Source organism: Ambystoma mexicanum, chromosome 2p (genome assembly GCF_040938575.1).
Source record: "Ambystoma mexicanum isolate Mex_15411 chromosome 2p, UKY_AmexF1_1, whole genome shotgun sequence".
NCBI classification, from domain to species: Eukaryota; Metazoa; Chordata; class Amphibia; order Caudata; family Ambystomatidae; genus Ambystoma; species Ambystoma mexicanum.
This window is the reverse complement of record NC_090923.1, coordinates 1205198182-1205218282: the sequence shown is the minus strand read 5'-3', so window position 1 is coordinate 1205218282 and position 20101 is coordinate 1205198182. Positions and strand designations below refer to the sequence as shown.

At 48.2% G+C, this 20101-nt stretch overlaps 1 protein-coding gene across 3 annotated transcripts in view; it reads right to left on the bottom strand.

Annotated features, from left to right (window-relative positions):
• HCFC1 (host cell factor C1) overlaps positions 1 to 20101 on the bottom strand; it is a 771113-nt gene that overhangs the window by 195191 nt on the left and 555821 nt on the right. For all 3 annotated transcript variants that reach the window (XM_069645438.1, XM_069645439.1, XM_069645441.1), the window contains exons 18-19: positions 6018 to 6220; positions 5226 to 5859 (exon numbers count right to left, since the gene is read on the bottom strand). In XM_069645438.1, coding sequence (XP_069501539.1) covers positions 5226 to 5859; positions 6018 to 6220 — 837 coding nt within the window. The remainder of the gene's footprint in view (positions 1 to 5225; positions 5860 to 6017; positions 6221 to 20101) is intronic.

The window sequence follows — 20101 nt, the reverse complement described above, 5'->3', positions numbered from 1 at the left end:
GACTAAATTTAAGTCCCATAAGGGAACTTGGAATGGCCTTGGAAGATAGACATTAGTTAATCCCTTTAGAAATTGTATTACTAAGGGTAATTTGAAATACGATGGCTCCTCTGCAGTGCGCTTGAAGATCGGTAGCGCTGCGAGATAGCCCTTAATCGTGCCAACCCAAAGGCCTGAATTTGCCAAGTAGAGTAGAAAGGATAACACCGTTGGTGTACCTCATGAAAAGGGGTCGATATTCTCTTCTCTACACGTGCTGCAAAATTTGTTCCAACGGCAGCGGTATAAAGACTTTGTTGCTGGCCTTCTGGCCGAAAGCAACACTACCATGACGTCATCAGGGTGGTCCCAATCCTTGTATCTCAACCTTTCAGATGCCAGGCGTGATGGTTGAGGGTTTTGATGTCTGGAATGAGAACCTGACCTCCCTTCTGTGAGAGAAGATTCTCCTTGAGTGGAAGACGAATTGAAGGGCAGATGGACACGTCCAGAAGGTCTGGGTACCACGTTCTCCTGGCCCAGTCTGGGGGAATTAGGAACATGGTCCTCCGGAATCTTCTCAACCTCCTGATCATTTGAGGAATGACAGGGACTGGCGGAAACGCGTACAGGAGTGGAAACTCCCAGTCCACTACGAACGCGTCCCCTAGAGCCCCTCTCAGGGGAAATTCCCCTTGAACAAAACAGATCGCACTTCCTGTTGGTACTGGTGGCGAACAGATCCACTTGAGGGGTTCCCCAAAGGGCGAAGATCTCCTGAAGGACTTCCTGAGCTAGTTCCCACTCGTGGGAGACTCTGCCCCTGCCTGCTCAGGGCGTCCGCCGTCAAGTTCTTCTCTCCGGCAAGGTGAACTGCCGATAGAGAGATTCCTTCTTGGATTGCCAGAGCTGCATTGCCTCTCTGCACAGTGGCAGTGATCCTACGCCTCCTCTTTTGTTGAGGTAGTGCATGGCCACTGAGTTGTCTGTCATTATCAGGACATTTTTCCCCTGTACAGATGGCAGAAAAGCCTTCAGCGCTAGTCTGATTGCTCTCAGCTCTAACAGGTTGATATGTAGTCTGGACTCCGATGGAGAACAAGGACCGCTGATGGTCAAGTCGTTGGTATGGGCTCCCCACCCCGTGAGTAAGGCATCTGTGACAACTGTCATCTCCAGCCATGGTTGCCAAAACAGTTCTTCCTTCGAGATGTTTTTCTGGCAGGCCCACCACTGAAGGTCTCGAGCCACCTTGTCCGGAACCTGAAGGTCATCTGTCATTCTCCCTGAGAATTGCGACCACTGAGTTCTCAGTGCCCACTGAAGAGATCTCATTCTCAGGCGAGCCTCTGGCACAAGGAAGATGCAGGATGCCATGAAGCCTAGCAACCTCAAAAATTCAAAGGCTGGGAGACGTTGGGCATTTTGAAACTTGGTGACCATCTGCAGAATATCTTGAGCCCTCACTTCTGGTGGCGAGGCTTTTCCCAGGGAAGTGACCAGGACCGCTCCAATGAACTGGAGTCTCTGATGGTATCATCTGTGACTTCTTTAAATTGAGGGAGAAACACAGTTTGTGAAGGAAGTGGCAGACAAAATCTAGCTGAATCTGAGCTTGTTCCAGGGATACAGCTCTGATCAGCCAATCGTCCAGGTAGGGGTAGACGTGAATCCCTTCCCTCCTTAGACTTGCAGCCACTACTGACATTAGCTTGGTGAAGGCCCTCGGGCGGAGGTCAGCCCAAATTGATAATGAGAGCCGCCAATTGCGAACCTCAGGTATTTCCTGTGTTTGAGATGGATTGGCACATGGAAATAAGCATCCTGGCGGTCCAGAGATACCAGCCAGTCCTGGAGCTGGAGGGCCTGAAGGATCTGAGAGAGAGTTACCATCTTGAACTTGTCCTTTATGAGGGACTTGTTCAATTCTCGCAAGTCCAAGATAGGTCTCAGTCCTCCGTCTTTCTTCGGTATGAGAAAGTAGAGGGGGGGGGGGGGTAGGTGGGTGGGAGAGTACCAGCCCTTGTTCCTCTTCGCTACAGGTACCGGTTCTATGGCACCTTTCTCTAGCAGGTCTACAATTTCCTGCAAGAGGAGCGGATCTGGAACTTTCAGAGAGTTGTTCCCCCGGTGGATGACTGAGGGATGCGTAGAAAAGGCAGGCAGTAACCTTGGGCAACTGTCTCCAATGCCCAAGCATCAGATGTAATAACCTGCCATTCTGTCAGATGTTGAGTTAACCTGCCCCCTACTGGTATCTTGTGAGGAGAGTCCTCAGAGCGGTTTGGAGGCGGCTGATGCAGATGCCGAGGGTAAAGAGGCACCTGTTGCTGCTGCGGCTTTTGTATTTTTACCCCGTCCACCTCGGGTGAATTTTTTCGGACCCATTTGAACCGGCTGTCCTCTGCCTCTTCCGAATGCGGAATAGAAGCGAAAGGGCTTACCTCCCCAAGTAGTACCTGAGGGGCAAAATGGTGTCTGACGAATTGCAGCTCCCAGAGATTTTACTGCTGCCTTTGATGTTTAAAGCTTTTCTAAATTGTCATCCGCCTTCTTACCAAACAAGGAAGAGCCGTCAAAGGGCACATTCAAGAGAGTCTGCTTTGCACATCTGGAGCAAAACCAGACTTCTGCAACCAAGCAAATCTCCTGGTTGTGCTTACCGCCATGGCCCTGCTGATGCTGTCAGCAGAATCTATGCCAGTTTGAAGGGATTCGCACATAGCGTCTACCATCCTTGATGTTTAGGAACGCTTCCCTTTCTTCTCCCTCCGGGAGGCAGTCGGCCGCTGATGAAGCACACTCCCAAAGTGTGTGGCTGAATCTTGCAAGCGTACAAGTAGCATTGATGGATTTCAACGCCATGCTACATGCAGAAAAGACTTTTGGCCATAGAGTCATATCTCTTATCATTCCTGTCCTGTGGAACAGTAGGGTAAGCCGATTTACTACCTGATGAAGTAGCTGCCTGAACAACCGGACTCTCCGGAGTTGGGTGTTTGGATAAATATTCAAGGTCAGCAGAAGACACCCTATGTTTAGCTGATCATTTTTTGTTAACTGCCGGGATTACCTCAGGTATTTCCCAGTTTGCCAATATTCTCCTTTGTAATGCTGCATGAAATGGCACCACAAGATCCTCCTGTGGGCCTTTGACCAAGATGTCTGAGGTTTTCTTGCTGAAAAGCAGGTGAGGGTGTGGACCACCCCATAAAATCTATTATCCTTGCCATCAAGGTTCTATAAGGGGTTTCAGCATGTTCCCCTGGGTCTGGTCTTGCAAATTCCACTTCTGGGGAAATGTCCAACCCACTTGCTTCCTGTAAGGATTCTTGGAGGTCTTTAAACCTACCTTCCTCAGAGGTAAATTCCACTGGTACAGGAGTTTCAGATCCCTGCAACTCAAAAGGTCTTTCCTGATCCGAATCCTCCACTTCTTCATAAATAGATAAGACTCTGGAGTGATCAGGTCTTGAAAATGGTATCAATCCCATTTCCAGAGCAGAAGGGGCCAAATTCGTCATGATTGGCTGAGAAAACGCTGATGTCGTCGACGCAGACGTTAAAGGCTTCGAAGCCATCGAAAAAGGCGTTGAGAAAGGTGGTAGAGGCCTCGAACTCGAGAGTATCGGAATTCTACTCGAGGTTGTCGACGACATTCTCGTGATCGAGGCTCTGGGTATGGTCACTGGCTGTGAGGTGGCTGTGGGTTTGTCCTTTCTCGGCGTCGAAGACGGTGTCGACTGGACTGACCTGCGCGTCGAAGAATCTTTCGATAACGGCGTCAAAGACGCCGATCTATGCGTCGAAGGGATCTTCGACGACGCCGAAGACGCGACTTTGCCTTTACTCGAGGGTTTGTGACGCTCTCGAGTGGCTTCTTTCGGCGGGTGCTGCGACTCGCGCCGTTTTGATTTTTCGGGTCTTTCACCCAGGGTATCACCCTCCGCAGTCTTCGAGGGGGTTGAGGCCGCTTTCTCGAAGACGCTAAGCATCTTTTTCCTGAATTCCTCCCACTCAGCCTGAGAGCTGCGCTTTGTGGGGCAGGAGACCCTTTTTGGGGAAACGGAAGAAGAGGAAGGGGATCTTTGACGTCTTTTTGAATGCTTAGATCTCGAAGAGTGATGGGAACTGCTTCGAGACCTAGAATGAGAATGTCTTTTGTGATGGCGAGGAGACGAATGTCTCGACTCCGCTGAGGAAACTTTCGAAGAAGTTTTAACTGCCTTACCTCTCGAGCTTCCCCTTACGCTCCTTCAAGTCTTTCGCCGTCATGGACATGCAGTCCTCGCACTCTGAACAATGGTGCTCGATTCCCAGGCACCACAAACGGATCCTGTGTGGATCCGTCAACGACATTTTCTTTCCACAGTCTCGAAATTTTTTTTAAGCCGGACCGTGGAGTCGTCGGTTTGGGTGAGGAAGCCATCGAGTATGAGTCGGTATTCACGAGGAATAATGAAGTATATTTGACTGAAGAACTGAGCAACGATATTCCGAGGCCCCACGAAGAGCGGAAAAACGGAACTGAGCAACGGACGCTGCGCGAGTCTATTTATACGCGCGATGACGTCAGCGCCGAAACTGAGGCTGTCGAGGGACATCGGCTCGAGGGACATCGGCGCGCAGCGCCCTCTACTGAAAAAATGTTCCGAGGCCAGCAAGCTGGGAGATCTATCAAAGATAAGGAATACGTCGGAGGACACAATCCCTTTGAAATTAGAATTCCCCCCCAACACTGAAGAAACAGGATGTTTCAGATGGCTCTCTCAAAGTAGAGGGCTGAGCATCTGTACAGACTGGCCCAAAAGTCTAGTGAGCTCTCACAAGTGAATACAAAATCAGGCGCAAAAGTGAAGAGGGTACTTTGACAGTTGAACCATTTTTTAAGTGCACTCTGTAAAACTCATCCATGAAATGTGCAACATAAGACTTGTGTCGAATGCAATCTACTAATTCCAAAGAACATCACCTTTGCATAACTTGAAATACGCCTTTGCCTTTGGAAAACAAGGGTGAAGGGGAAGACTTCAATCAACAATTCAACTTAATTCTACCATTTCCTGAAGTGTCCATGGAAAAATACAATTGAACAACAAGTAGTAAAGTGCACACCAAGAATTTCCTGAAATTATGCCATTCCCTTCAAAGAATGGCAACAAGAAAAGCTCTTGCATGCCCCAGCATAGTTAAATGTCCTGCAAAGAAGGCCCTTCTCTCCCACAAACAAAATTAAAAACACCTACCCATAACTGCTTGCTGAGCTGCCTGGAGAACTGCCTGGATAGCCAACGCCTGGGCATCTTCTGTGGCAGCAGCATGAGCCGCTGCTTCAGCAGCAGCTGTGACAGCCAGCTCCTCTGGTGTTAGTCCCGTCACCATCAAAGTGGCTGCCTGACCTTCTGCCATAAGCTCCTGTGGCAGAGACAATTGCGCCACAGCATTCTCCTGATTCTGCTCGGCTTCCAAGGCTGCCTGCAGGGTGGCCTGCTCAGCAGCTGCTGCTTCAAGCAGTTGCTGCTGCTGCTGCAGTTGCTGTTGTAGCTGCTGCTGCTGCAGTTGCTGCTGCTGGAGCCGCTGCTGCTGGAGCCGCTGCTGCTGGAGCTGTTGCTGCTGCTTAAGTTGTTGCTGCTGCTTAAGCTGAAGCTGCTGCTGCTGCTCTAATTGTTGCTGCTGCTGCAGTTGAAGTTGCTGCTGTTGCTGCTGCTGCAGAAGAATCTGTTGCTGCAGTTGCCGTTCGTGCTGTTGCTGCAGCAGTTGTGCTTCGACCTCAGGATCAAGAACCTCTGTGGAAAGCTGAACCAAAGGCTGTTCTGTTGCAGAAATTGCAGAAGCAGGGTCAGGCGATGGCACTTCAGGTGGTGTCAATGAAGCAATGTTCTAGATAAGAAGGAACATTTGTTTAATTTATTCTGGGCGAGGATTTCTGCAATTGAAAGGGGGGAGCACAAACAATACAGTGATTTTTACTTTTAGCAGGCTCCTTATGCCCACTAGTTCATCAATAATAAAAAAGGAATGGCAACTGTTGAACTCACCTGAACAGCTGGACCTGGGAGCTGTGTGGCTTGTGTTACAGTAGTAACCGCTCGGCTTGGAAGAGCTGGCACTGTGGGGGAGGCTGCAGAAGTAACTGCTGCTTCTATTTCAGTCAATCCTCCAGCATTAGAGTTTCCTGCAGCCACATTATCAACTGTGGCTACCTCCTGCCCATTCTGCCCATTGGCTGCATCAGTCTGATCTGTAAAGAAAGGGAAGACGATCAAAGATTGCTCCGAGGGCATGAATTAGTCCAGAAGCAGCTATAGTTCTTTAATCCACTTCTCATTGTTATGTATGTTTATTTATTTGTATAGCGCTCCTGACCCAACGGTATATGGGCGCTTAAACATCAAGTTACAGGCAAAGGTGAGGAACATTTGTACATTTGTGCAGCATATGTATAGTTTACAAGAAAGCAGTTAGTGCAGAGATAGTAACAAAGCAGACGTAGAAAAGGATACATTCACACATTAGGCATACATACATATTTGTTGAGTAACCAAGTGATGACCTTAGTTCTGAAAGGTTGGGGTGGATTTGATATCCAGTGGAATGGTGTTCCACAGTTGTGAGGCTAGAACTGGGAAGCTGGATCCTCTGGCTCTTTTAAGGGAGTATTTGGGCACCGTCAGTTGTAATGTATTAGAGGATCTGGTGGTTCTAGTATTCCGTCTTAAGGTGAATTTGTTGGTAAGATAGGGCGGGGCTAGGTGGTTGAGAGCTTTGTAAGTGAGGCAGATAGTTTTTAGGTCTATTTTTTGTTGGATGGAGAGCCATTTGCATGAAATTCTTGTAGCCGAGATATTTTCTCTTCTAGGAATATTTAGGGCGGCACGGAGTGCATTGTTTTGTAGAACTTGCAATTTATGAATTACTGTTATGTTGGCACCTACATAAAGGCTGTTGCAGTAATCCAGTTTGGATTGTATGAGTGCTCTGGCTAAAGTGAGGCAGTTGTTGGGGGAGATCAGAGGTCTGCAGTCCCTGATTAGTTTACCAGTGTAAGCAGTGGCTGAGGTGGTCATATTTGTTTGGCGAGGTTGGTATTTGTGTCTAGGTAGAAACCAAAGGTTTTTATACTTTTAGCAATGGGAATGGCGTTACCAATGGTCAATGGTGAAGCTGGAGCTGAGTTTCCGGATGGTATTAGGTGAGCCGACAAGGAGCAGTTCAGTCTTGTCATCATTCAGGCATAGGCCATGTGTGGCCATCCATGCCTGAATGATGGAGAAGACTTTGTTGAACCGGGTGACGTCAGATTTGTAATTGCCGGATAAAGTGAGGAGTATCTGGGTGTCATCTGCGTAATTAGTGTAGGTGACACCCAGATGGTCCAGCTTGTCGAACAGGGGCTTTGTAAATATATTATACAAAGTGGGTGAGACAAAAGATCCTTGTGGGACACCGCAAGTAATGGGAATAGGGTCGGCTGCTGCTAGGGGTGAGAAGACCCTGGACAACAGGACCATGCGGAAGGATTGGAGCCATGTGACCGCAGAGTGGGAGAAGTGTGCTGCCGATGACGAGTGGTTGCACAAGATTTTGTGGTCAACCAGGTCAAAGGCAGTGGAAAGATCAAGGAGAAGAAGGATGGCAGCCCTAACTTTATCTTTGAGTTCGTCTAACTGGCTCTTAAGATCAACAAGGGCCGTTTCTGTCCCATGTTGAGGACGAAAGCCAGATTGGCGAGTTCCTAGTAATTGGTTTGTCTCAAGGTAATCCTGAATTTGTAAATAGGCCACCCTGTCAAGATTTTTTTGTACGAATGGGACAGTGGTAATGGGTCTGTAATTCGTGGGTATATCTGGGTCGAGAGTTTGTTTTTTTAACAGTGGTAAGACCCAGGATTGTTTCAGATTACTTGGGACCGTGTAATTGGAGAATGACAAGTTTATTAATTTGGTAATGAAGGGGGAAAGATCCCTGGCTGCATCTTTTATGATCTGTGCGGGTCAACTGTCCCCCTTACAGTTCGAAGGTTTCAAAGATGCTATAATTTTTTGTACTTCAGGTATGGTTACCTTTTTGAAAGTGGAGCCTGAGCTAGTGGCGGTGGGTGAAGGAAGGGTGGAGCTGGAAGGGTGGTTATGGTCAAGCTACTCAATGTCATACTAATAATTCCAAGCCTACAAGCAAGTGCTGCAGTGTGGAGTATGGCTTCTAGGCAAACAGCTTAGCCCTTTCAAATTCTCCTAAAGTAAAGAGTTACTCACATCAGCATTCCTGGCCCACTTTCAATTGTTGGCAGGACTGAAAAAATGTCTTAACTGCTTCAGGGTGAGGTAACAAGAGGCACAATACCCCCATGCTACCCAACCCCACATAAACTTGCCGGTCTTCCCCCCCTATTCCATCAGCTGTACATTTGAAAGTGCAGCAGATGTGATATACAGTTCTAAGCAGCAGCAGTCTGAAGATGTTGCTTAGTGTAAATGTCAGGAGAGATTCCGGAGGCTTTAAGTTTGATAATCACCACTTTTGACAAAGAATTCCTATATTGGGCATTGCAGGGCCTCTCCATTTTCTTTTTCAGCTCAGACCCCTTCTACCATTTCAATCATTTTCCTTCACTTAGGATGTATAGTCTTGGGTCGCCCATAAGGCCACCCATCCCATTTTCTTTTTCAGCTCAGACCCCTTCTACCATTTCAATCCTTTTCCTTCACCTAGGATGTATAGTCTTGGGTCGCCCATAAGACCACCCATCCCAGGGGTGCCCAGCACTCCATTTATTCCATAGGGTGATTCTATCACCATGCTTGGTTTTAGAAGGTAGGCTGGTGGGAGATGTGCTTTAGTTTTGGCTTCACCGTTAATGCAAACCAGGTTACCGCAATAGTAGTCCTATGTACCGTTTTTGGTTTCAACTAGTTTAGACCAGTCTAAGCCTTGGGCTCTCCCCCTCGCAGCCGGTGGGTGTGTTCCATGCTAAGTGGCAACTGTACTAGCAAGCCAGAAAGAAAAGGTTACTCATCGTAGTGACTTCTGTACTCTTGGTCCATAGCTCATTACTCATGGGTGTCTATCCTATGGTGATGGGTACACTTTTGGCATAGCAAAATGTGTCTGTTGGGTAGATTTATCATTTGTATGCTTCATCCCATCTCGTAGGTAGACCAAAAGCACGTTTTGCTGGACTTCAGGACCTTTTTCTTTAAATCCTGAATGAGCGGAGCATTTTTCCACTCATTCATTCTGTGGGCTCTGTCTTTTGGAACTCTATTCTTTGCATTCTACCTGTACCTATGGTGTGTCTGCTCCATAGCGGTTAAAGGCTTCAATATTTTAATATTGCAGCACACAGCTCCTTATGGGTACTGTTGCTGGGGCCCCTCGTAACCTCCTTTGAGATTCTTTTCCTATACCCTCAAGAAACTACTGTTACTAAGAAGGGAGAAAGATACTTTGTATCTCTCCCAAAACTTAGTCTGAGAGATTGGCGCGCACACCACATTATGTAGAGTGCCACCTTGTTCCTGAACACAAATATTGCCACAGACAACATGTATGTACCACTTATTTCATTGTCTCTTGTAACCACTACCTGTATTTAATGTAATCAATGCACCTCCTTGCCTGTAACCTTGCTGTAACCAAGTCTTTACGTAACCAGCGCCCAGATGCCCTCGGGTTAGGAGGGCATCTGGCACAGGGAAGTCTTTCAGATTTTTATATGGTGACACACAGCACATTCAGTGCAGTGTCACAGAGAAATCCTTTAGATTGCTCTTAAGGTTTAAATACCTTTTCTTGTGTGAACTACTGATCACGAGAATCGTAAAGTGAAATTGACTTTACTTACCTTTTCTCTTTGTAGGTCCAGCACACACCATCTTATGTGGGGTGTTTGAGGGGTATGGGGGGGGGGGGGTAGCCGATAGCCCCTTAATCCTACATTCTCATGTAAAAAAAATGTATGTTACTCTCAACACTTTAAATGGATGGTGGCAGTGGTTTAATTTTGGGGAGGTACCCAAAACTCCCCTGTCCTTTGTCTCTAGGAATGCCTGAATACAGCTAGTCCTGATTGGCTGGCTAGCCTTTCAGGACAGCCACCCTGCTGTGCGATTGACAGCCTGGGCTGTGCATGGGAGAAACTTGCTTAAAAGTTGAGGGTTTTGGTACTAGAGTCAGAGTCAACCACTGGGAGAAACACCCGAAGAAACCATGAACGAAGCTTGCAGCATCCTGCTGGACCTTTGAATTGCCCGGTGAAGCCCTGCTGCTGTGCTGAAACTTTCAATTTGACAGAGCTCCAGAAGGAATGACTTCTGAGAAGAACTCCACTGGACCATCTTCCCCGACTGGCTATATTTCTTCGCTGCTGCAAGAACAGAGTGCCAGGGGTCGAGAAATCCTAGCCCAGTGCAAAGTCTGAAATCCAGCCAGAATCTCCAGGAGTCACCCAAAGACCCTCCAGAAGCAGAACGACCAGAGATCAAGTCTCCTCACCAGAGTGCAGGACCCAAGGAGTGAAGGAAGCCCAACCGGTATCTGAGATCAGCAATGGTGCTGTTTACCAAGCGCTGAAACTGCGAAGTCCTGCTGAACCGAAAAGAGCCGTAGCTGCTGACAACCTACAAATTGCTGCCGCAGGAGCCCTCCAGACATCCCCCCTCTTGTCCCCACAACTGCTCACGAGCCCAGCGTTTGCATCGCTACTACAATACAGAATCCAGCTGAAGCACTATTCTCAAACCAGAGGTACCGTTTAGACTTGTGGTACTTAACTCAGTGACTTTGAGCTGTGCTTTTCTCGGTTTAGACTTGCAGTGGCTTACCCTTAGAGTTGATTCCAACTCTGTTTTTCACAGGCTTAACAGCTTGTGACCCTTCAACTGATTTTTCTACAAACTCTCTACTTTGTGCAAGACTATCTAAGAAGTGCTTCAGCTCCATAGACTGTTCCAATTGACTTTGGAAGACTCTTCTAGCCCATTGACTTTTTGTACTATTTGTCCCTCATAGATGATAACTTGTTTTAGACTGTTACTGCTTATCTAGATTTCATTTAAAGATTTAGTTGTCCTCACATATACTCTGAACCTGTTTAAACTTTTCCTTCCTTAGACCTATCCGCAAAGCATAACTATTGATACATAAACGCTGTTACTATCCTGGCAAATGAAGTCACCTCAGGGTGTAGGAAGAGTGTAAAAAGCATACCCAAAGAATAACCACTACCTTGTTTGATTCGGAAAAGTATTTTGAAGTATATTTACAGTGTTACATATCTTGCCCTTTTTAAAGAAAGCTTATTTAAAAATGAATGTTAAATAACTATTTACCACTGCCACCAGCCAAGTCTAAATATTAAAAGAGCGAAACGATGCTCTAGGAGGTACAGATAAAAAGGGCTAAGGATTAACCCTTTCCAGTACTCCATGTAAGATGGGGTGCACTGGGTCTGTGGTTAAATGACCAAGTAAAGTTAATGGCAACTTTACCCTTTTCTGGGGGACACTAGTCAGCCTCAGAAATGGAGTCGGTGGGAAGTCTAAAAGACAACCCTGTGTCACTGCACTGAAGGTGTTGTGTAACACACAAAAGAAGGGGGCTACTGAAGTGGTGTACTCCAGAGTCCACAATCACCAAAGCAGAGTAAATACACATGGCAAACACACAGGTAAGAGTGGGAAAGAGAGGCACACTCTTACCAAGTGAAAAAAAACTCCAGAAATCCAGCAAAGCTGCTGGGGGACTCACTAGGTGAGGGAAATTAGCCATAAAATGAGAATTCACCCTAACACTTTGCCCGCTAACCTGTAACATTCCACAATAGCCAGGATAATCCACCTGGATATAGTTTGTTTTGTAACAGCTAAACCCAATTTCTATAGCCTGTATAGCCAATGAATAATGGGTCCTTTTGACGAAATGTAGCCATTCATGATATGTAAAAACGGAGAGCCTTTTTGGGACCAGTCTATGCAATCTTTTGTCCTCTTTTCCAGGATGGGGTGGATAGAAAGTTGGCAAAATGATTTTTTGTAACAAGTTGAAGTCGGAGACTACCTTGGGTAGAAAAGAAGGTTCCACCCAGAAAACAACCATGTCTTTATATGTGGGGTTTTAAAGGAAAGAGCCTGCAACTCGCTTACACTGCGGGCTGACCGTGGCAATTAGTAAAACAGTTTTGAAGTTTAACAGTCTTAATGGGCATGACTATATAGGCTCAAAAGGAATGACGGTTAGAAATGTCAACAGACTTTGAATGGAACTGGTGGAAATACATTAGTAAAACCCTTTAGGAATTGAACAATCTGAGGGATTTTAAAATATGAATCCTCCTCTGAAGAGCGCTTGTACTCTTAGTCCATAGTCCTCTTTCCTCCATACTGCATGGGCGTCCCTCACTAGGGACGGGAGACAGAACCTATTCCACCAGAAAAACCTTCCCCATTAAATTTTGAGGCGCAGCCCTGGGAGCATGCACTCCCCTGACTCCGCCCACTGGCGCCACTCAATCCCCATTGACACGCCGACAATATTTAAGATTGCCTAATGAGACTGGTATTAGGAGGAGGATGGTGGGATGTATGGAGGAGAGGGGACTATGGACTAAGTACATTAGTCACTACGGTGAGAAACTTAGTTACTCTTACGTCCCATCTGCTTTCCTCCATACTGCATGGGCGATTACAACTGAATGTAACACCAGGGTGGAGAGGAGACCATCCCTAAGCAAACAGGTTAATTAGAACCGCCTGTCCAAAGGCCACGTCTGACGTAGAGCCAGCGTCCAAACAGTAATTCTTACAGAAAGTTGACGGGGTCGCCCAGGTGTCTGACCTGCTGATGACCTGCCACAGAACCTGCTGTTGGAAGGCCATGGCCGTGGCCTCGACTCCGATAGCGTGGGCATGCACGTTAGCCGGCAGCGGCTTGTGCTGCCCCTCGTAGGCCACAACTATCCACTGTGCAATAGAGGCCTTGGATGCCCGATACCCGGGCCTGGATCCCCCAAAGGTGACAAACAGTGCGTCAGACTTGCGGAAGCCCTTGGTCCTGACCAGATGGAATTTCAGAGCGCGTCTGACATCCAGACAGTGCAAGACTCTGAGCCTCGTGCATGGGGTCAGCAAAAAAAGTACGTAAGACTACTTCCTCGTTTAGATGGAAAGCAAAGGGTACCTTAGGAAGGAACGCGGAGTGAGTCTGCAAGGACCACCTTATCGCAGAGAAAAGTGGTATAGGTTTCTGAGGCCACCAGGCCCTGGATCTCGCTGACAGAGGTGAGGCCGACTAGCAAAGCTGTTTTAATAGTGACCAGCCTGATGTCCACGGAAGCCATTGACAAAGGGTTTGTGCGCCAAGGTGCCCAACACCATATTGAGGTCCCACACGGGGTGTGGCTTCTTGATGGGCAGGTAGAGCCTGGAGAGGCCTGCTAAATGTCTGACTATCAGGTTGGAGGACCAAATTTCTGTAGGCCCCTATGGCTGCCAGATAAGTGCGGCATGTGTCCACCAGTACGCCAGAGTGTGCAAGATGTGCCGAGAAGTAGAGCACATCTAGCGTGCACGTAAGGGGGGGCGATCTACTTAGAGTCCACCCAATGACAGAACCTAGTCCATTTACTCTTGTATTGACTCCTGGCAGCCTTGCTCCTGGTGCCCTGAATGATTTCCAGGTTAGCCTGCGATAGGCTCAGGTGCCCGAGTGTGACCTGCTCAGGAACCATGCTGCGAGGGCGTTAGGCAAAGTTTGTGAGCAATACCCTCTAGGTGCACTACACACAACCGACTATAGGTATAGGAAACCCAACCTTTGGTATAAGCTTGTACTACACAATTTTGGTAGTGTGTTGAGCAGTCAGGCTTACCTCAAGAGGGGTCAATGTGAGCTGTAGGGGCGTTGCACAGAAATTCACAGTGACAATTATTCAAATAAACTCTTACACACAAAATTTCTTCAATAAACAATTGTCAGTGTTAGGGAGAATTCTCAAAAATGTGCCAATTCCCTTCACCTTAGAGACCCTTTTTACCTGGAGTGTGTGACCCTTTTGCCCCACACATGTGTTTTGAAATGTGTTTTACTTGCGTTTTCTTTGGTTATTGACTTTTAGACAACTCCATAGGCATCTTTTCATTTGGGCCACAGCACATGGAGTGCAGTGGCACAGGGAAACCTTTTCAGGCTTTCCCAAGGTTAAATACCTTCTCTGGGATAAACTGTTATCCAGAGTAAGTAATGTGAAATTGACTTTACTAGTCTATTTAAATTCCTAGACCCAGCACACCCTATTTTACCATAGAGTGCTGGAGGGGTTACTTAGTATCCCCTGTGACTAGATACTCATGTAGCGGCCAATTGCTACCCTTTTCTCTCGAAAAAGCTGGTGGCAGTGGTTTTGAAACGTACTACCATGATTTTTCCCGACCGCGAACACCGCTAGCGTTAAATGGCAGGAGGCATGTTTTTCAAGAAGGCGTCTGAGCCGCCTCTGCAAAAACCAAATTTCTCTGTGGAAAGGTCCTTCTAGAGTTTTGCTCTGCGCGCCAAACTAGGTTAGGTTCCTTTGTTCATTCGCCTTTGGCGGGGTTCAGGAGTGAAGACCACCTCTGGCGCCCTTGTGTCTGGGGTGGGCAGGAAGTGAGGAAGGTGCCTAGGAGACCCAAATGCACTCTGTGGTTATTGGTTGGCTGACTGTCCGGCAAGGACAGCCACCCTGCTGGGTGAGTGACACCTAGGCTGAAATGAATGGGAGAGACCTGAATAAAAGGTTAGTCTCTTGGCTTGGAAGGCAGAGTCGACCACTGGAACGAAAGAACCGAATAAGAGCTTGAAGAGGACATCTGCTGCAACTCATGGACCGTTGGTTTGCCCGGTGAAGCCCTGCTGCAGGTCCGAATCGCTAAGTTCATCTCGACAGAAGCCCTGCAAGGACGACTTTTCCCTTTGAGTTGATGGGACCAATCAACTGGACACTAAGCCACATGGATAGCATTCTCAGAGCTGGTTGTATTTTCCTCAGAGCGCTGCAGGAATCTGAATAGCCAGGGAGAGGGACACGAGCTGGTGTGCTTGACTACAGCTACCGGAATTGAAGATTTGCCAGCTTTTTAACCATTCCCAGTGCAAGAGTCCCCCTACGTCCTCCCTCTTGTCCCCATGACTGAGTCCCAGGAACAGCGAGATCTGAAGGAACAGGTAACCAGCTGCCTCTTTTTCTTCATTTGTAAAGGTACTGAAAAACCAGACATTAGTACTTGCCTCTCTTGGTGAAAGTGCTTGAAACTTTCCCAACTCACAGGCCTAATCAGCTTGTGACCCAACATATGATCTATTTACAAACTATTCTTGAGAACTTTGACAGAGACTTTTCCATTTATCTACCAGAACTGCTTCATCCTATCCAAGTCTTTAGCCCATTGACTTTGGCCTAGCCTATTGAATTGAATCTTCTGGTGAACAAAAAATATCTGCACTGCCTAAGAAATAACTATTCTTTCTATGTTCTGATAACCTATGCCTTTTTGCTCCTCCCTCAAAGTATTCTGAATGCCTCAGAAACTTGTGTACAGTACTTAAGTATATTTGTGTGCGATTATATTGCCTCCTTATTAATTTGTCAGTTATAAAACATTCATAAGTATTTAACAAAAACTTTGAGTGTGATTGTAGACCTCTGTGTAACATCATTACAGCCGACATTACCTCTTGAGATAAGTCTGGCTGCTCAGCTCTGCTACCAAAAACTGTGTAGTACAGTCTTATACCAAAGGTTGGTTTTGCTTACACCTGTAGTCATAGTTGTGTGTAATGGTCCCAAAGGGTACTGCATACAAACTTTGCCTAACAACGGCCGTCTCAGTGTCCGCTTTGATGGCTTGAGGAGACTCGTCCAGTCTTTCCAAACAAATTGCCCCCGTCGAAGGGCATGTCCAACGCCTTCGACTAAAAATCCAGATGGAAATTAGTGGCCCTCAGCCAGCCTCGCTGAAGGCAAACGTTGCCTATTTGGCGGCATCCTGTGTCGACAATGTCCGTGGCAACTGTGATGGCGTGATCTGAAGCAACCTCGCCAACCTGTAGGATCTCCAATGCCTCAGACCCTCTCGTCGTCGGGAAGGAAGTCCAGGAGGAGAGCCATCTTGAACCAAAGTTCCCCGTCATAACGTGCCGCGAGGGCGTTAGCGGCCTTGATGGTCGTCGCTGCCGACGTGATAACTCTTCGCCCCATGGCATCCAACTTCTTCGCCTCGCCGTCCGGGGGAGAAGAGGCCACTGACGAGGAAGAGCCCGAAGACTTCTTGGCCGCTGCCGAAACCAGTGTCCGGAGACAGCTGGGACCGTAAGCACTCAGGCGCAGAGTCCGGCACCCTGTATTTCTTCTCATACTGGTCCCTCTCTGCTGGAGCGGATGAAGGGTTCTTCATGAGGGACAATCCCTCGTCCCAAATGTCATCCAAGAGCAGAATTGAAAGCACAGTCTTCCTCTTCTCCTCTTCTCCTTCTGGCGCTGGTATAGAAAACCCTCTTCTCCTCATGGACGAGCTGGAATAGCTCTGAGGCCCTGGAGATCATGGTGTGGAACGAGCCCATCTCGTTGGGCAGTGAAGATCTGGCGGGAGGAGAAGGGAGATCCCCAGGCCGCCGTCGTCGCCAGTGCCAGTTGTCGCTGTGTCCGGATCAGTCTCATGCAGGGAGCGGGGTTCTGGACCTGTTGGAGGAGGCGAAGGGTGGAACGGAGTGGGGGGGGGGGGGGGTGAACCCTCTTCTTGGATGGTGGTTCTTACGATGTTCCCGGGGCCGGCGTCTTCTAGATGGGCTGGAAAGAGGATTCCCTCCTGGCAGGCAGGAATACTCTCGTTTTAGGGGCTGTGCCCTGCGGATCCACTACAGCGGCCTTCGCGAGGGCTGCCGCCAGTCCCTCGATGGAAGGTTGGGTCTTCGTCTGGTGCACCTGGGCCTTCACAGCTTTGGCCGAGTCCGCGGCCTTCGCCTTAAGGGGAGGGCCGGTCTGGGTCTTCTTTAAGAGCTTGCCCGGATGGTCCGACTTCCTCTTTGAATATCCCGAGCGCTGGCTCATGGTCAAAGGCGCTGGAGACGCTGAACTTGCCTTGGCCGCCGAGGAGCCCGCCGCAACAGTGGTGGCAGTGGACTTGCGGTGCTTAGCCTTATGTTGTGCCCCAGCGAGAGGTGTGCCCTCAAAGGTCTTAGAAGACCGCTCACCTTTCTTCTGGGCAGGGGAGGAGAGATATGCTGCCGGGTGATCATCCAGTGCAGGGCACTATCTCCCAACAAGCCGCACAGTCATCTTCCACGTGCATCGGGTCCGAGTGCAAGCAGTAAAGGCACAGGGAATATCCATCGTCCGAAAAGACATTTCATAGGTTGCACCCGGGGCAAACCTTGAAGAGGCGAGTTGAGTCCTTCTCATCCGCCATGACCAAGCGGCATAGGCCTTGAAGAAGCTTCTGGAATCCTCCAAGAAGAAACTGGACGAAAGTGTGGCCTTGAGGGGCGAAGAATTGAAAAACAGGCCCTGTTAATTGGAAGATGGATCGATGGAGCTTGAGTCTCGACTGACTGAAAATAATACAGCAAAACTCAACAAAAAAAAAATCACAAAATGCAGTAAAAGCTCGAGAGCTATATAGCACAAGGATTCCAACACTTGAACGTGTGGTAAAAATCTGAAGATGGCTGCCAGAGGAGGGGCTTAGGTAGAGGGCAGTCATTGGCTGGGGGCAGTATGAACCAGAGACCAGTGATTGGCTTTTAGGAGAAAGCCAGTTCAGAAGTGAAACTGAAACTGATATATCTTTCTTTGCCGAGGATTCCCAGCCTTGTGGGAAATATTCATGAACATGTGAATCCATGCCAGAACCCATGCTGGAGAAGAATATTTATTGTTTCTTGTTGTTCTAATAAAATGTCTCCCAGCAGAGTTACCGCATGATGGTTTTTCCTCTTTGCCTCGCGCCTCTGGTAGAGGAAACCTTCCTTTTAATATCTCTTCCTGTTTCAGCTGGAAGACCTTGGACGCTCATGGCATGAAACAACCCCACCTCGTCCAGAGGAGACACTTGGCTGCGGCGAGCCGCCCGCCCTGATGAAATTGTCTGTCATCGTCACGGGTCCTGGAGTCTGGAGTTTACCCAAGGACTTCTTGCCCCATTCATTTTTTTCTTTTGCATCCTGAGGGGTCAGATTCGGCCTTAGGTCCGGCATCCTCTTTTTCGGTGTCCTGTCCACGGCCCCTGTGTAGGCCTCCCATCTCAGGGGCAGGGACACTCGGAGCAACCAGGGCTACTTTGACTGGGTCAGTCTCTTGGGTCTTCGAGATATGGGCCCTACCATCTCAATAGACCACCATTTTTCCTGCGCTGCCTGGGCCTTTTTAGGCAGGTCAGTGACCTATTCTTGCTTCTCGGGCTTCTGCCACAGCTTAGCCAGGTTGACCGATTTTGTCTTTGAGGAGGAGATGGAGGCAGATTGTGAGGTTCAACGCGGCCTGCCCATTGCAGGACCTGCTTGTGAGTCAACTCCAATGGAGACAGACACGCAGTGCTTGGCTTTGTCTTGGGATCCCATGGATGGGGCGCCCTCAAAGGTCTTAAAAGGCTGCTCCTCAGACCCCGCCTGTCCTGGGTGAGGAATGCGCTGCTTGGGGCATGCGGTAGAGGCCTTGGCGCTGGGCCATGCGCCAGTCTTTTGTGACTATTTTTCATGATTCTCATGCAGAGGCAGATCTCACAATCTCCTTCTCGGTGGTCCGGGTAGAGACAGAGGCACTGAATTTGTTTCTCCTCTCCAAACAGGTTCTACAGTCCACAGCTGGAACAGAACTTGAAAAGGGACCTTCCCTCTTTCTTCAATTCCGACATGGTCCGGTGTATGGAGTAGGCCCGATGGCTTTCTGGAACTTTTGACGAACACTTGACGATCCTTGCATTGAGGGGCGTGAAATTCACTAACGGATCCCCGCTTGTTGGCCGATACAGAAAAAGTGCACACAAGCTTGGTTTGACAAAAATGGGACCTTTTCTAGAAAAAGAGCGAAAAACAGAATAGCTCACAGAGCAAAACTTGAGGACTCCCAACTCGTGAACGTGCGTTAAAAAATCTGAAGATGGCCACCAGGGGAGGGGCTTAGGGAAAGGGCAGTCATTGGCTGGGGGCAGTATGACCCAGAGCTCAGTGATTGGTTTACAGGAGAACAAGTTACTTACCAACTGATAACGTTCTTTGACTGAATGTTCCTCCAACGTATTCCTCACCTTTGATATCTCGTCCAGCTTCGACTGCTTTCGGAATAAACTCGGCAGAGGGCCCTGTGCGTCGATCGAGTCGATGTCCCTTGAAGGCCTCTGTCGAGGGTGACATCATTGGGTTAGCACGCCCAGCGCCCTTTGGCCTGTGTTCCATTTTTCCCCCCCTGTTTCTGTTGTGCCGTCAGCTTAGGCAAGCAGTAGTTAGCCCTGCGAGAACGGAAGCTGTAAAAGCATAGGAAATATTACAGTGTGGTAGACTGGGAGGGCAATGAGGAATACGTTGGAGGAACATCCAGTCGAAAGAATGTTACCAGTTAAGTATCTTGTTCTTCGAATGGATTGTGTCCTTCAAAGTGACTCCCAAAGCAGTATGCACATTTTGGTGGAGGGAGTAGAATTTGAAATTGTAAGCATTTTGTAAGGCCGAATACAGTACTGCATCTAAACAGTAATGCTTTGTGAATGTATGCAGCAATGACAAAGTTGCTGTATCACAGATAGATCTAATAGATACGCCCCTTTGAAGGGCTGCAGAAGAGGCACTGGTAGAATGAGCTCTCAAGCCTCCTGGCGGATCCTTGCCTGCCAATCTGTAACATTCTGAGATGCCAAGAATAATCCACCTTGATAAGGTCTGTTTTGAAACAGCTTGACCCAATTTCCTTCCGATGTATCCAATAAAGAGTTGGTCATCCACTCTGAGTTTGGAGAGCCTAGAAATATAAAAGCTTAAAGCTCTGCTAAGGTCCAACCTATGGAGCCTTTCTTCCTCTTGACCAGGATGTGGCAAGGGTAGAACGCCGGCACAACAATATTCTGATTTAGATGGAAATCTGATACAACCTTGGGTAGGA